Below are 16,520 nucleotides of genomic sequence, written 5' to 3'. Positions count from 1 at the left end.
TAATTCTATATATTAAATTTAAGAAAAATTAAATTTAAGAAAGATTCGCAATAAAATGCACTATACATTGCCGACCTGTTTTTCTTCGCCGTGATTATGTATTTCTCAGTTAGCGGGTATCAATTTGCAAGGCGTCTTTTTTTCTTTGGCTCGGCTAGAATCAACCTGCGGCTCCGGCGCGGTTTTATTTGTTCATCGTCCTTATATGCATCCGCCCCATCTATATGTATGCCTAAATCGTAAGATGTGGCAATTGACTACGGACCGTGCGATGCATTTCATTAAAAATAAAAATCGGACAAGCCAGGTTCATGTAAAATTCGATCTGAGCTCAGTGCACGGAAAACAGAACGATCATGTGTCGGGCGGGCCATCACGCGAGTCGTGTTTATGTAAAATTATAATTACTTCCCCGCTAAATTGACGGGAGATGCTGTAGTAATGCTAGATTTTTTGTTTTAATGGAATGAATTCTACTAATATTTTTTAATGGATGGTTAGATCTGAAAGTTGTTCAAATTTGTCATTTGTTTCGCATATTCTATACATTTTCTAAATAATTTAAGCATTAAAATGTGTTTGTTGTGCTTTTTTGTTCGTTTATAGTTGTTTGATCGTTTTGCATTCATAAGAATTTGGCATCGACCAAGTTTTTCAGGCACTCTTTTGAGAAAAAACAACTAAGCCGAAGCAACCATTAAGCTACAAATAGCATGCAAATTAAACTGGCAAATATATGTTGTTAAACCTGAACTCATCTTAGAAACTTCAGAAAACTCAATAATAAATAACTATCATCTAATGATTAAACGTCCAGAAATTAGAATCCTCCTTACATTACGCGTTCGAAATTCGTTTTATAATTCTTTCCACCCTTGGAATGTAGCTCGATCTTCCCAGTGTGTGCCATCAATTATTTCCAGACATTATTGTACCGAATTAATTTATTTAAATCAGTTGACATTTCTATAATTCAGTGATACTACTCACTTTTGGTATAAGACATGCGAGTATCTCACAAACCACACTAAATTGCATTCACATCCTAGTCGAGTCATGTACATGCTCATCCACCGCCCCTAATTTTACTAATTTTATTCAACGGGCATATATATCTGCTATGATGAAAAATCGTTAAAAGCGCAAACGGGGTACGGGTTCGAGTGCTTGAATTATCAGTAGCTCGATCTTGGGCCGAGGCATAGGAAAATGCAATGAAACGTGCATGAAGAACTTTTTGTGGCCATCTGCGTGCACAGTGCAGTCGGTAGGCCTAGTAGGCCGTTTCCGCAAGAATTCTTTGTTCTCAAAGTCAGTGTGAGCGGGTTTTAGGATCAGGCACCGGGGTACGAGCCCTCTCAGTAACCCCGTGGTTGTTTTTTTTTTACCCATGGATTTAGCGAGGCACATCAGCGAACAACACAAAGGCAAAAACGCTCTTTTCAGACAAAAGAATTTCGCGAACCCCATGTGCGCCGCACTGTATAGTGAGGAGCACATACACACGCAGCAGTACAGACGACTAAATTTGTACAAAATAATTACCAAAGTGAAATGTGCGCCCCAGAACAAAGAATTCTAACGAACACCGGATGTAAAACTGGAGAAGCGTGTGATCTACTTGATTAAGACAGGAAATATACGCTTATTTTGACTTTACAATAAATAAATGATGCTATTGTTTCATACTTTCATACGAAACTGAAAAAAAATTCGAACCACAAAATGTGAAAACAAATATGCCAATTAAAAACCAGTGGACAGACACACTGAGAGCCCGATGAATAGACGAACAAACAAATATTGCTTCATGGAAATTTTGAGAAACTGTCCGAATTTTTTTTTCTCAAAGAAATCCAACCTTTGTTTTGCTCAAGACCATTTTGTTAGCCCCTTTCCAATTTGCGGCATAAAACTGAAATTCTACTCCTTTTCTTCTTCGGCGTCGATCGCTTTCCGAAACCTGCATGCTTTCCTGTAGCCCTCCCCCCCCCCCCCCCGCAATTAATTTGCTCATCATGACCCCGTCCCATGCTTGCGTGTTTTCGTATAATAGCCTATACCCCCCCCCCCTTTCCATCCCCCCCCAAAAAAAATTGCTCCACCCCACGCATGCCATTGGTTCACTTGCCTCCCTCCTCCAATCTCCAATGGGGCCGTCGATGCGCGTGATGGCCCACGAGGGCCCCAGCGAGACCTGTCGACAACCCCCCCCCCCCACTCTACTCAGAATTTGGAAAAGGAAAAAGATTTGTATTTTCTGAAATTGTCAAAACATACTGAGTACCCTCTCAGAAAATGATCCCCAAAAGTGACCCCTCCCGCTCAGTTATAACACCCCATAGTACGCTTCGTACGGCCCGACTAGTAGCTGATACCCCCCCCCCCCGTATCTCCTCACAAAATTGGAAACCGGTAACGCCCATGCAGTTTACGGAGCTGCATTCATTTCCTGATCCACCGAGCACATTATATTCCCCAATGAACACGAAAAAAAAAACCAGGTGCGCGATCACATTTAACTCCAGCACTTTTCTGCCCTTGCCATTTGCAGTCAGTGTGAAATTATAAAAACCGACCAGTCCCATAAGAAACTTCAACGCTAAACATGCTAAAGTCCCACCCTAATTTAGAGCATTAAGCTCGAGTTAAAAAGAAAAAAAAACCCAAAAATAAAACACACACACACGGACAACGGGTATTTCCCTAAATAAAAGTGACAACTGCGAAATTTTACGTGAAATGTTAAAACATTTACAATAACCAAAGCGCTAAAAATGCCCATCACGCCCCCATCCTCTACCTGTCCTGCACCCTAGGTACCCTCATAAATATGCAAAGAAAAACAAATTTGGGGACTGTAAATTAAACTATTAAACACTTGTCCAAGTACGTACGTGTCCCGAAAATCCGCCCCCCGATCTACAAAAACCATAAGTTCCGACCATCTCTGAACTTGACATTGAGTTGACAAATTAAATTTGCAAGGTTACAATATAGCTGCTGAAAAGAGAGAGATACTTTCCACTCTTATTGATTTAATATTTCCACTATCGCTTTCACAGTCCTGTGAGTCTTTGATAAAGTTCCAGTGCCAGAAAACTTGGACAAAAATCAACCCCGGAGAATTTTGTAGCATGCCCCAAGCCGCACCTTTCATGTAATCGCTGCAGCGAAACGGAGATAAAAACCACTCAATGAAAATAGCATTGACATGTACACGTACGATGTACGTACCCTTCACACGTATTGATATGTGTGTTGTACGTTTTAACTCGATCAAAAATTATGAACCCTTGCCGATTTTAAAACGACCATTACACGCTATCCAAGTCTGTCAACTCCACCGAACCCCGACAGAATCCACAGCCATATATTCCCAATGATAGGAATTAACATCAAAATTTGATGAGATCCATTTCAATATGGTTTTTGGGGTGAAAAGTGTGGCCCGGTGCGCAATAGTGGGCAGATTTTTGTTGCCTGAGTGTCTTACATTCGCATTGTTTCATTTACAAGGTGCATTCCGTGACGTCACGCTGTACAAACCACATGCACTCGGCCCTCGTTACTCGTAATTCACCTTCCAAATCCTCAAATGTTCGTTTCTTTTGGATTCCCCAGACGCCGCACTTCTCCCGGATTTTTACGGCCGATTTCTCTGGAATTATTGTCGCTGAAGCCAGCAGTGGACTTTGGTGGACTGTGGGCAGTGGACAGGGTGAGTTCCGGGCACTTATCTGCCATTTAATGCCGTCTATTTTGGGCTCAAATGAACGAATTCTTTTTGTTGTGTGTCAAGCGTCTGACTACGGATTTTCTTACTTTGTTCAAAATGCCCCCAAATGGATCCTGTCCGTAGTGCCCGCAAAATCATCGGCGTTTCCTGCTCTATCTCTTGCCGTTAGTTCCATTTTGGTACACGGGAGTATTACCAGAATATCAGCCAGAGTTTGGGTAACTGTGTGGGGGTGTATGACCCCATTTGGCCCCAATCTGGTGCTAATTTGAGCATTTTATTTGTACACTTTCCGTGCGAGAAATCCCCGGTTTGCAGTAACCGTGTAACGTGTTGACTGACCGCGAGCAACTATCTCGCCAAGGCCAGACCATTTTTTTGCCCGTGATTTACACCAATTTCCCAAGCTAAAATCCCCGATTTGAGTAGTTTAGACAACCCCATGTGTATGTGTAGTCCATGTGTGTCTGTAGGTTGACTGTGATTTGGGTCAATTGTGAGCGATTTTAGACTTGATTTGAAGCACGATGGTCGGATCTATGTTGGCCTGCGGGTTATAGTGAAGCCATCATGTTACGCGCAGCTGCCAGTCGGTCCATGCATAAATTGACTCCTCATTTATCCTTTTACCTATTTATACGAAACAACAAGGGCAAACAAAAATGGTCGCTGTTTCTTATCCGTTGTTGCCGGCCGTCTTGTGATAGTTTCCCCCTGAAAATCCCCGCTGTATCCATCGCAGTGTACATCATCGTGTTAGGTAAGTCGTAGCGTGTACATTGTGTGTAGTTAGGGGGCATTGCACTGGCCATCCCCCGGTACTTTGGACACATTTTCCCCATCGTTTGTTTGACCTTCCGTGTGAAGCGTTTGATGGAAAATCTCTCGTTCTTTTTTTTTCATTGCAAAACAAGCACTTCGCCTCCATTATCCATTTTTAAGACCCGGCCTTGCCAGCATATTTTCGGGGTGTTTGGTGGTATTTTCCTCGGATTATCGTTCGTAGTGATTACCGCGTGTACCCGTGCAATGTACCCAGTGTGTGTGTGTGGTCGGTGTGGTGGGTTTTCTGGCCCGATTCGGCAAAAAACAATCAGTGGTATTTTCTTTTTCATTTCTTCCATTAACACGATCGCATCGCCTAATTTATTACCGCTGCAGTTAAGACATGAAAGGTCGTATTACTCGGGGGCGTCGGAGAAAGATCCAGATATCGAAAGCGTGGATTTCTTTTCTCTCGATTTTAAACAAGTGAAGAGTGCTCAGTGTTCCTGTGCTACTTGACTTGGACTGAGCTTAAACTCTCTCTCTTAACAGTTTAATATATCAGCTAACTTCTTAGACAAATTATAACTCTTTTTAAAGGTTTAATTGGAAGTAGAATCCGATGAAATGATTTTCTAAGTTCATGCCGAATATATTAACAATCCAGATTATTTTTTTGCTGAAAATTTTTTCCTCTAAACAAGTTGTTGTTTTAAGTTTAAATTTTGCTTTCAAAACATCAAAACAGTTTCGGATTTTTTTTTTTAAATCCCATCTTTTTTTATTCACAATTTTTCATCTTTTAAATTGAGTAGTTGTGCAGGTAAAAACAAAGACTTTAAAAATATTGTCTTACTCTTCAGTCTTAAGGTTCTTCACATATTTATAAAATATTATACTTTGATTTTTTTTTTACGAAACAAACTGAACAAATAGGCCTATTATGTTTGATGGTTTCATTTGACTAAATACCAAAAAACTTATTTCAGTTGACCAGGCATCCCCTGCAACATTGTTTTTTAATACGTTCTAATTATCTCTTGAAAACATTTTAAAGTAAATTTTGTTAAATCTTTTAGTGCGAAAGTACAACTTCATACTGAACAATAGCAAGGGAGATTTTTGCAAGATAGATTGTCACTTGCAGATATAATGGCCTCTCCCCAAAATGCAGTTGTGTCGATGTGAGTAAGTGAATTGGTTCGACATTCAAAATTTTAAAATTGTCACACATATAAATTTTCAACAAGTGAGCCATACCAGAACATTATTTATTTATAAATGCATTGCAAACACGTATAGCTTTTCATATTGTTTTTCTCTTAATTTTGGACAAAATATACTTTTAGATGAAGCGTAAACACAGCATGTACTTAATGTCCAGCTTGTCCCAATTGTGTATTTATTCATATTGTTTCACAGAAAAAAAATACTGTTTTATTTAAGAATGGACGGCCAACTGAACTGCTGTTTATAATTAATAGAACTGAATTCACAATTTAGTCTAGAAAAAACAATGTGTTGGGAAAAAATGCCGGTACAAACAATTTGTTTCAGACAGAATTTTCGTTCAGAATAGTAACTGCTGTGCCACAGATTTTTATCATTTATGCAAAATAATTTAAAACAGAGTAAACACTGTCATGTGTTTTGGGGTGTGTGATCGTGCATACGTTAATGGCTTTATATGTAATTTATTTCGGATCCTACAAAGAACATGTACGTTCAGTTGCATTCAACGTGTGAATTTGGATGCACACATCAAAATGAACGCAATTTATTGATTGTTTTCCTGAAGTCGGGGTTGAAATTAAAAAATACAAAAGGAGATGATACATTCGTTGCCAGTCTAACTGAAGGTCAAGCTTTCGCTGTCTGATGAGTGCAGCGCTTGTTTAATTTACAAAAAAAAAACCAACACTTCACATCATATTTGTCACAGACAAAAATGGTGTGTGGTTGTTGGCTTGTAGGATTAGAATTTTTTGTAGTTTGATGTATCACTGGAAGAATATAGTTGTGGTTTAGAAAATAACTCCAATACAATTAAAAAAAAAAAAATGTATTGTCATTTTACTTATTCATGCTTAGTAAGTACAACACATCACTTAAAAAAGCTTTTCGTAACAAGGTAAAAGTGTTTGCCCGCAGTACCACCGTTACTTGTTCTATGGTGCAACAGAGTAAAAGTTTGAAGTGGGGATGTCATACCAGCCAACATTGTCCTGATATAAACAAGTGAGGGCGCCATTCGTAGCAGGCAAAATTGGAAAAGGAGGTTTATGTATCTGGAACCGGCTTTGGTTGGTTCACTTTAGAATGTTAGGAAGCAGAAAATTAAAAATGTTGCGTAAAAAGTTTCCTGTGCTTAAAAGAAAAACGTAAAAATAACATAAATGATGCCGTTTTATGTACGAGTTGTCCTGAAGAACGGAACAGTACTTTTCTGAGTGGAATTCTGCTTTTGCACCAGACTGTTCAGGCCGGTTGTTGCCGCTGGTCTGACGAAAACAAATCTTACCTTTTGAGCACAAAAAGATATGAAATATCCACCAATTGGAACATTACTTCGAAGTTAGTTGTTATGAAAGTATCGCTATTAGTTAATGTAACCAGACAAAATGTTGTTTACTTAATCATCATTTTTAACTATTCTGTTTTGGCAAATTAAGTTTTTCTCCTTGTTGAACTTTAAGGTTATTTGGTTTAGACAAGTGGAAAAGACAGGAACGTGTGCAGAGTATTATGTTAAACCACTGTAATTCTAGTCAAGGTTACATGAAGGAAATTTCATGTAGCGAAAAAGGTTATCCCCATGAGAGTACACAATTGTAGTGAAACAGTTAAGTCTTTGTATTGATTAACCAGCACGTCATTGACAACATGCAACAGATGGGCTTGTGCATATCTAAGCTTTCTGATGTCATTTCCTGCAAATCATTTTCAGATAATTTTCTAAGTTTTATTGTGTTCTTTGGCCCCCTGTATATTTACAAAGGCAAGGCTGCATATTTGTAGCAAGGCAACAAGCAGTATTGGTGCACTCACATCACCAACACTCTCACAAGAGGCATTAAATGCTACCACAGTGTGAAACACAAAACCAGAGGCATGGTACAGTGTAATGTTGCATGCACACTTAAATGCTACCCAAAGATATACATGTACATGGCGGAGAAGATCATTGATTTCATTGTATATATGATAGCTTCCATGAACATGGCTGGCACGTATACATGTGTACCGCACCGCAGCGTGAAAGCAGGGGGAGAGATTTGCATAATAAATATAACTCTAGCCATCTGACCTGTGAACAATAATATTTCTTTTGACAGCCTGTGAGCTGGCTGTGTTGCTCTTGTTTACATTTGATTGGCTACATGGCTGGCGCAATCATGACTGATACCAGGCTGGCCTGTCTATCTGCCCATGCTGTTAAAATGTTCTTTGTGTGATCTGAATAGTCTGTAATAGCAGGGCTCATAGTGAACCAATAACTTGTGCGATTAGGCTGATTCATAGCCAGTAGGCCTTTGTGTTGTCCCAATCTTTGTCTTCATGTGCACATCATGCATGGTCTGATGTTATTACAGTACATGTACCACTATCCTATTTGGTTTTTCCCCTGCTCTGCATTTCTCAAATCAGTTCCTCGATGCCAAGTTTGATCTCAAAACCACTTTCCTTGTCTATTACCTATTGGTAGCCAAAGTCTTGTAGAGGATTTAAAGAATTCACGTCTTTTTTTCTCCATTGTAAAAGAGGCCCTGTACTTTGAATCTTGTGACTCCTTGTGTTTCCTTGTGTTGGTTTGTTAATAGTCAGAAAGAAATGCTTTTCATCAGTTCCCCCCGTCCCAAGAACTCCATGTGTGTGCTTATCATTGTGTCATGTATCTTGATTTGAATATAAAGTTTTGAGCTTCAATTTTTGTATTGTTCAGTCCACACTAGTTGTCTTGTCCACAAAGTGGTGTCTGTACCGGTAGTTACCTTCTAATAGACGATAGTCTAGGGGCTAGACGTTGTTATGGTTTGATACGTGATAAACCGCCGCCGCGAATACCCGCCGCCGCGAGATAGAGGGCGTTGTCACGATCAACCAGTATCACCCACGAACCTGTCAGGAACAACGTCTAGGGAAATTTGTATCGGTTGTGTAATGTGCACGCACCTGTTTGGCTTTACGCAGTACACATTCAAAATATTTCATTGTAGTTCCGAACCAAACTCTTAAATTTCTTCCAGTAGTACAAATGTATAAAAGATGCAGCAAGACTTTTGTGCAACTTCACTGGTCAGCTCTTTTGTGGTGTGTAGTGTGCGTGGGACTGAAAATGGACCGTAATTGCCTGCAGAAGTAGCGCACGCGCTCTAGTTTCGCCCATTTTTCGGGGGGAGGTTTTACAAATTTCCCTAGACGTTGTTCCTGACAGGTTCGCGGGTGATATTGGTTGGTCGTGATAAGGCCCTTTCGCGGCGGCAGATTATCGCAGTGGCGGGTAATATCATCTAGCCCCTACACTAAAAAGACAATAGTAAGGTACATTAGTCTTTTGGGGGATTTGTTTTCTTTATTTGTTCTTCTTCTGAACCATGTCCCAAATTCAGTGGTAGTGGTACATACACATGTACATCATACTTTGGGCAGATACAAACTTATTAAACTTTTTTGCTGAGGAATTTTACAATGTACGTATGTAGTTGTGTTAAATTTTAAATTTGTTATTTATTTTTCTCCGTTACATTATACGTACATGTGCATGTACAATGTATGCACGTTTTACAGTTCCCTTCAGCTGTCTGGAAATTTACACCACCGCCATGGTACTGCACATTCTCATTGTTAAATGTCCTGTGCGCCGTACAATGTATCATGTGTAGGCTATACCTTGCATTGTACACCTGTTATTTTTTTACAACCGATTATGAGTCATATATGCGATAAAAGTCATTGACTTTGTTAAAGTACAGCGAAGAGTGACTCTTTCATGATGAATAACAAATCTGTCCCCATGAATCGCCTTTACAGTGTAATTTTTCAGCCAGCTGGTTGCAAGTTTGCAATCAGGGGTGGGCTTCCTGTGACTTAATGGAATAATCCGTCGGAGAGACAAATGACCTTAGATAGGATTGGAATGGCGTACTGTTCAGACATCCTAATATATTCTCCTGGTGCACATTTTTGTCGCTATGTACATGTAAATCATGCTCATTCATTACATTTGAGTGGGACATTCAGTTTTTCTGGCATGTTTGTGGTTGAATGTGTTGATCAGGAGACAAAGAGACACATAATGTACACGTGTACATCCAACAAATTAAAATCGACGTAGTTTTATCAATACTTTTTATCAAAAGTTACAAGTACAAACTTTTAGCCAAGTGCATGCAGTACTAGTACTGCTGTAAGGGTAATGGTCTAAAAGTACAGTGCATGAATAGTTTTCCATTCAGTTGATTAATAGTATGAATGACGTTACTTCCACTGTTATTACACAGTTTTGTATTGTAAGCATTTCACAGAAACTATCCATTCATACAGCGCATAATGACAACTGAATACTGTGTACAGATCTTTAGTTGCAGTTCACGGATGTGCCAGGAATTGTATCTGTGATGATTTTATTGTGTAGATTTCAAGACATTTTCTTCAAAAGTGCTTCTGTCAGCTGATTTTATTGAAGCTATTTTTTTTTCTCACTATACTCAGTTACAGGAACATAAAAACATCACAACAATACAAAAGTGCAGATGAAAATTCCCCCCTCCCCACCCCCATAAGAAACAAACAATTGCCATACTCTTGAATCAGTCCTAAATGTATGAAATCAGGAATACAATATAAGAGTGTAGTGCCTTAAATATGGGAAGTTACATGTACATGTCTGCTGAATTAAGGAGTTTTTGTTACATAAATGTCAAATTAAGATAAAGGGGATCCTTAATTTATGATGTGGGCTTACAACACCTGTAGCCCTCTTGGAATTGACCAATCAGCATTGAGAATTCAAGTTTGCCGCAAGGAGAAAAGTAAAATTAAATGTAATTTTTTTGCACATTTTTATGAGTTACATGTTGATGTGACAATTTCACAGACATGTTTACCGGATTATCCCCCACAGTTGAATTCATAAAATATGAAAACTGATGAGCATGACAAGAAGGAAGGAAATTATGGAAATAATTTAACGAAGTGATTCCTGTAATATTTGTAAAGAGATGGTAGTGGTACTGTAGGGTCATTAAGAGTGCTGGCATGAGGTCAAGGAAAGAAGACAGAGCGACATTTATTAAGTCATCTGATTAACATCATTGTGTAGGCTGGAATATACCGTACTCCAGTTGAATATCATTGCTGAACAAAATTACCGACATCCTGGGGCCTGAACTTATGGACCCAAAATTGGGGAGGATTATGGAATTAAACAGATCAAATTGTTTGTACTTTTTTCTGGACTTTGACTAACAATGTGATACGAGAAATCAAGTATGTTCATGTTAATTGCAGGAAAACACAGCTTCCAAATGACATTGAATATTAGATTGAGGCTTCTTAACTGTTGCTCAAAGTGCATACGGTATCTGCTGAAGTGCATTTTCCATCATTTTATGCAACAAACTCGCACTTTCCTTAAAGGTAGAGTACATCATTTGCAGCTATCAAAAAAGTAACTGACAAAATTATCATTGAAAAGCATACTTGGTTTTAAGATCGTATGACACTAAACTCCCTGTGAAATTATTTTTTCTGGTAGGCCTATACTGTCATTTTGAGGAAAACAATAAACAGAAGGTCATTTCCAAAGATGTGTCTAAAGACACATTTTTGGAAATTTCGGTTAGTTGTTCGTTTTTAATTTGGCATACACATGTAGCCTTGGATGGGTGCCCGCAAGCATTGACAGGATGCACACGTGCACGCAGTTGCTACAATTCATCGGTTCAGTGCGTGAAATCGCGTAGCTACAATCGGCTGAATGAGAACATGTCCCAGAAGCTTAATACGGGCGGAGCAATTCAAAACATGACTCAGCAACTTTTGAATTGAAATCAAGATGCTAGCATATTGTTTTCTCGGAATTTACATCATTCACTGAGCTAAAACTCCATCAGGTTAGTTATTAAGCACCCTTCTTTAGATTTTGAGCACTTGTGTTACTTCAAATGAAAAAAAATGCACAAAATGACAATGATAGTACTCTACCTTTAAACTAATAACAACCTTGAAAATACTACACTGTATCCTTCCACGTATGTAGAATGTTTGTGCTCTTATTACTCTTAATCAACTCAGTAAGAGAAGACAGCAATAATCGTGTTCTAAATTTCTGTGGAGTTAACCTCAGAGATTCAATTTATTTCCCAGGATTACTGGTTTTATCGGTGGGTTAAAGTATGACATTTTAAGAGTTATAATATATTTACCGGTACTACAGTATGTAATGTAATCAAATTCTTTCAATGAACAATCATGGGAGGGGTTAATTTATTACAAAATGTAAATTATAGATGGGAGTAATGTAATTCAATATGCAAGCTGCACAAAATGCTGAACAAATTATCAGGCTTGCCATCAGTTGTCATAGACTTGTGCTTACATTTGTAATTCCATTTTGTTATTAAATTATTAATCGTAACAGTGTGTATACACATTGATATGCACATAATTATAAGACGTACATATAAAATATATGCATGTAGTGAACACGTACTTTTGCTAACTTTCACTACTTTAGCTACGGTATCTTCATATAATAAGTTTATACATAAGATTACACTGGAACATTTCAGTGAATTGATTAATATTTCATTAATTAATTTTGACAAATGTTTAGTGGCCAAGTTAAGTTCCATTGAACGGCCGTTATCCCTGAGAACCTCCCTGGATCCATCAAAATCCATACCCCTGTTTTGGAGAATTTTGGCATGTTCAGGATACATCCATATTGAAAACGGGGGAATTTTGATGGATTGAATATTGTAAGCCTAGCGGTACTGCAGGATTTTGATGGATTCAGGATACCGCAATATTGAGCAGTCACCAACTCCAACATTTTTGGCGTGACATAATTGGTGGATTTTGGCGGATACAGGATACTTTCTAGTAAAAGATCCCCAAGGGGTTAGGGTTACTGTACACGTGTTTTTCTGCATGTTGAGAATTTAAATTGAATAATCAACTTGAAATTTTTTTTTGAAATTTATTGGTCTTTGAATGTCAAATATGAACTGGAAATATTACAAAACACAAAACATAGGAATAGCAAAATAAAATCTTAAGTTTGTATGCATTGCGTCAATTTGGAAATATACATAATTTTTTAAATGTATAATTTTGTTAAGTCAATTTTACATTGGCATTAGTTATGCCCTATGGACAAAATTAGCATTTTGCTGTGCGTGCATATAAACCTGTGTCTTAATAATAATGATAAATAATAACATTTATAAATTGCTTTTTCCTAGGGTTAATTACAAAGCGCTCAGACTTGTATACTAATGAACAAAGGTTATTCCATTTTTAAAGAAGACCAAAAAAAATATTTCCGGCATAAATTATTGATGAAGACAATCTTTCCGCGATAGGCCCTATTGACTGGGTGCCGTGGGCAGGGAGGAGAGGAGAAGTGATGCGCGATAAATTACAACAGAGGCAAATTGCCATAACAAGACACACTCACACAAAAACCACGAAAAAAAAAAGAACCTGTAGTTTTCACCAGCATATATTTGCTCATTAGTGGCTGTATGAACAAATGGCATTTAGACCCTGTGCATGTGCATGTACACGTACACCTAGTGCAGAAAAACATAATACATATGTATGGTTTAAACAAACACAGCTCATTATTCATGAAGACAAATTTAATAATCTGGCTTATCTACATGTGGATGTACATGTACATGTATCGGTACGCTTTAAACCATTAGAATGGCAAATGTAAAACCATGCATATATGCCTCATGATTTACATGTATAAACAAATATGTAAAATAATGTTTGAGCATTGACCCCTCAGTATTAACTGTTTTCAACATCAAACTAAATTTCAAGCCAGTAGTTTCATTTTCCCCATTAGGGAGAAAATAATCATCCTTTCTCAGTGTTCTCAGCGAATGCAGTAAAGCTGGTTTGAACTGAAAATTGTTTTATAATATGTCCTTTTCATCCATGGTATCTAGACAGACGTAAGTCAGCCCATGTACATCAAACTTTTCAGGTTTATTGTACAGGAAGCTACATGTTTTGTAATTTGTTTGTTCTTTTCCTCAATTTTTGTTGCATGCTAGGATGGATCAGGGAGAGGGTTCCTCTCAGAAGAGTCCCGTTGGCTCCCACAGCAGTAGCTTCTTTGACACATCCCAAATCAGTGAGTATCCATACATGAGAAAGGAACTTGGCGTAGCCTTGATTCAGGGCCGTGTTGAATGTGTTGACCACGTGCAAAGTTGTAGCAATGCCTGACAGTTTACAGATTGCCTCCAAAATGGCTTGAAACAAGGTTAAATCCATCCAAGGCTGGCCATTCAGACTTCATTGGTTTCAAATATTTGGCTGAAGAAAAAAAGAAGAAGTAATCTTTGGCATATTTCTATCCTGGTGGGAAGGGGGCTGGGGGGGGGGAGAGGGGTGTGCTCAGAGGGATTATAATACCCATTGATAGTTAAATTTGGGGAAATATGTGATTTATATAAATGATCATATTCTTCAACTTTTTGCTTAATCTTGCTTTTATTTGTTGATTGTTTACTTTGTTCTGACCAGGTCAGCCCCTCTACTCTCAGCCTTCAACCAGCCACGATTCCTTCCCCATCATCTCCCACGTTCCTAGTGCCTTCTCCATGTTTGGCCACAATGCCTACTCAGCTGCAGCGGCTGCCGCGGCCGCTGGTCGACCGCTGGGGACAGAGTTTGGAGGCCTTGGGTCGCTGGTGTCGGAGAGTTTGAATAGTCCGCTACGATCACCGACTGCTATATCAACACACAGTCCCATCAGCCCCTCCACAGGTGAGAAAGTGAAAAACATGTCTGCAAGCCGCTCTCTTAAAAACCTCTTCACGGTTTGAGATTGAAATCTTTTGTTACTCGGCACTGATGACGTACAGCGTTAAACTGCATTCAGCAGCTGATTTCACAAAACTTTATGTAATGGCGCAACTCCGCTTGCCCCACAATTTATTCCGTAATCTGCACAACATTTCACGTTGCGCAACACTTCCTTATGACACATTTCACAAAAGTTTATAGTGCTTAAGTCCGCGACTTGGGCAATAAATTATGGCGTAACTTGCACAGTGATTTTAGGTGGCGTGTGTTGTGGCGTAGTGACTGAAAATGACCTATTTTAGCAGCAAATCGTGATCGTCGTGGAGCCTGTTATTGCACAACGTATCAAGGTTGATACAAGACACTCACAGCTTTGTGTTTGAAGTAAATGAATTGCTATTTTACTTGTGATAGAATTTGTAGAGTTGCCGCACGCTTCCAAAGAAAGTTGGAACAAATTATTTTCAAAATAGCAGGCTGAGGTGATTCAACGACTGTTTCATGAACTGCCAAAATCATTCACAAACAGCCGTCGTGAATGCTGTTATTATCCTCGTCCAAGATGTTTAAATTATTTACAAAGTTGCGCAGCCATGCCAAGTTTAGTGAAATCAATTGTAAGTTTATTGCGCAGCTGCGCAACACATTTTTAAAGTAAGTCCTATGCCTGGCGTAAGCATTTCTCTTTTTTTGACGTTCCCAGATAAGATTATTATCTTACAGACCAGTTCTAGGCACTGATTCAACTGGGTTGTCATTTGAGTGAATAGTGATTCTGTGCCGGTATTATAAGTCTTGTTAAAATGTACGCCAATAAAGACTGGCATCAAGCAATGTGACAAAAATGCTGTTTGCTCTGGAATTGACACACCAGCATCGAGAAAATAAGTTTGTTGGAAGATTGCGTCAAGTTTGCAAAAAAAAAGTCAATAAGAAACATTAAGAAAATTGTTTAAGAAGAAATATTTCTGAGTCTGGTTAATAATGCTCTGTTTACTAATCCATTGTTTTATTATTATCGTTTTGTTTTCACACGCTTCATCAACCCTTAGGGTGGTCATTTGAGGCCAGCGCTCAGTTGTTTAGCCTGGCGGCTTTAGGTGATTACAACATTTTTGATCCGATATCCGTGTATTCCTCCTCCCTCCCTCAGAACACTTTTTTTTGTTGCTGTCGCTTCTTGTCATCATTTTCTTTTGATTTAGTAGCGTGTAGTTGGTGTGAAACTCCCAGCATCTCTTTGTGGTGTTGAGTACAATTGTGCAATTTTAGTTTGCTGGATGTGTGGTGGCAACGTTAGGCAAATCCAGACTTGCTTGAGTTGAGGGGTGTATTTGTTTGTATTTTTGGAAAGGAGGATAAAAATTGTGAAGTTTTCAATCACAGAGCTGATTTCCATTATAATGGAGAAAGTAATACAAGCCCAGATTTTTTCTTTTTTACCTGGAATTAAGGGAGTTTCTTTTGAAATGGAAAGAAAAAGGTTTATATAAGGCCAAAAAAAAAAAAAATAGTCTTTGGTCAGTGTTGATTTTAATCATGCACGTCAATCTTTTTTTTTCCTTTAAATTTTCCGTGGTAGCTACAATAGTGCCCTCTATTGCCGCACCTCCTCAAATTTTTGTACCAAGGAGCACCAAGGAATGGGGAAATTGCACCAAGACAAATGATGGAGGGCACCAAGGCAAATTATTGAGGACACCAACGCATATGAGGAGACAAAAAAAACAAAATAGTACCCACCTTGTCTGTCTGTACAAGCCAAGCTTGAAAAAATAACAAAAGCAAAAACAAAACCAAAAAAAAACAAAACGCGTCGCCACATCAATTCCGGAACTTTGGTCTGATCAGAGACAGACTATTTTTTTTGTTTGGGCCTAATGTAGCACATTGACTTTAGATTGATCACTTCTATTCTTAGAAAAGGTGACAGTTCTCATTGATACATTGTGCATACATGTACAAT

At 38.5% G+C, this 16,520-nt stretch overlaps 1 protein-coding gene across 16 annotated transcripts in view; it reads left to right on the top strand.

Annotated features, from left to right (window-relative positions):
* The first annotated feature begins 3,265 nt into the window (after nucleotides 1–3,265).
* The window catches only part of LOC119723061 (bromodomain adjacent to zinc finger domain protein 2B-like), a 62,519-nt gene continuing 49,264 nt past the window's right edge, over nucleotides 3,266–16,520 (top strand). For 13 of the 16 annotated variants that reach the window (XM_038193546.1, XM_038193545.1, XM_038193552.1 and 10 more), the window contains exons 1-3: nucleotides 3,267–3,721; nucleotides 13,798–13,877; nucleotides 14,273–14,515. In XM_038193546.1, the coding sequence (XP_038049474.1) occupies nucleotides 13,799–13,877; nucleotides 14,273–14,515 (322 nt within the window). In that variant the 5' untranslated portion in view covers nucleotides 3,267–3,721; nucleotide 13,798. Of the gene's footprint in view, nucleotides 3,722–4,390; nucleotides 4,500–13,797; nucleotides 13,878–14,272; nucleotides 14,516–16,520 lie in introns of those variants that run through there. The other 3 variants (XM_038193542.1, XM_038193549.1, XM_038193541.1) reach the window with 3 other exon arrangements.

Source organism: Patiria miniata, unplaced genomic scaffold (assembly GCF_015706575.1).
Source record: "Patiria miniata isolate m_02_andy unplaced genomic scaffold, ASM1570657v1 HiC_scaffold_16, whole genome shotgun sequence".
Classification (NCBI taxonomy): Eukaryota; Metazoa; Echinodermata; class Asteroidea; order Valvatida; family Asterinidae; genus Patiria; species Patiria miniata.
The sequence above is the reverse complement of the archived record's forward strand: the minus strand, read 5'-3'. Positions and strand labels throughout refer to the sequence as shown.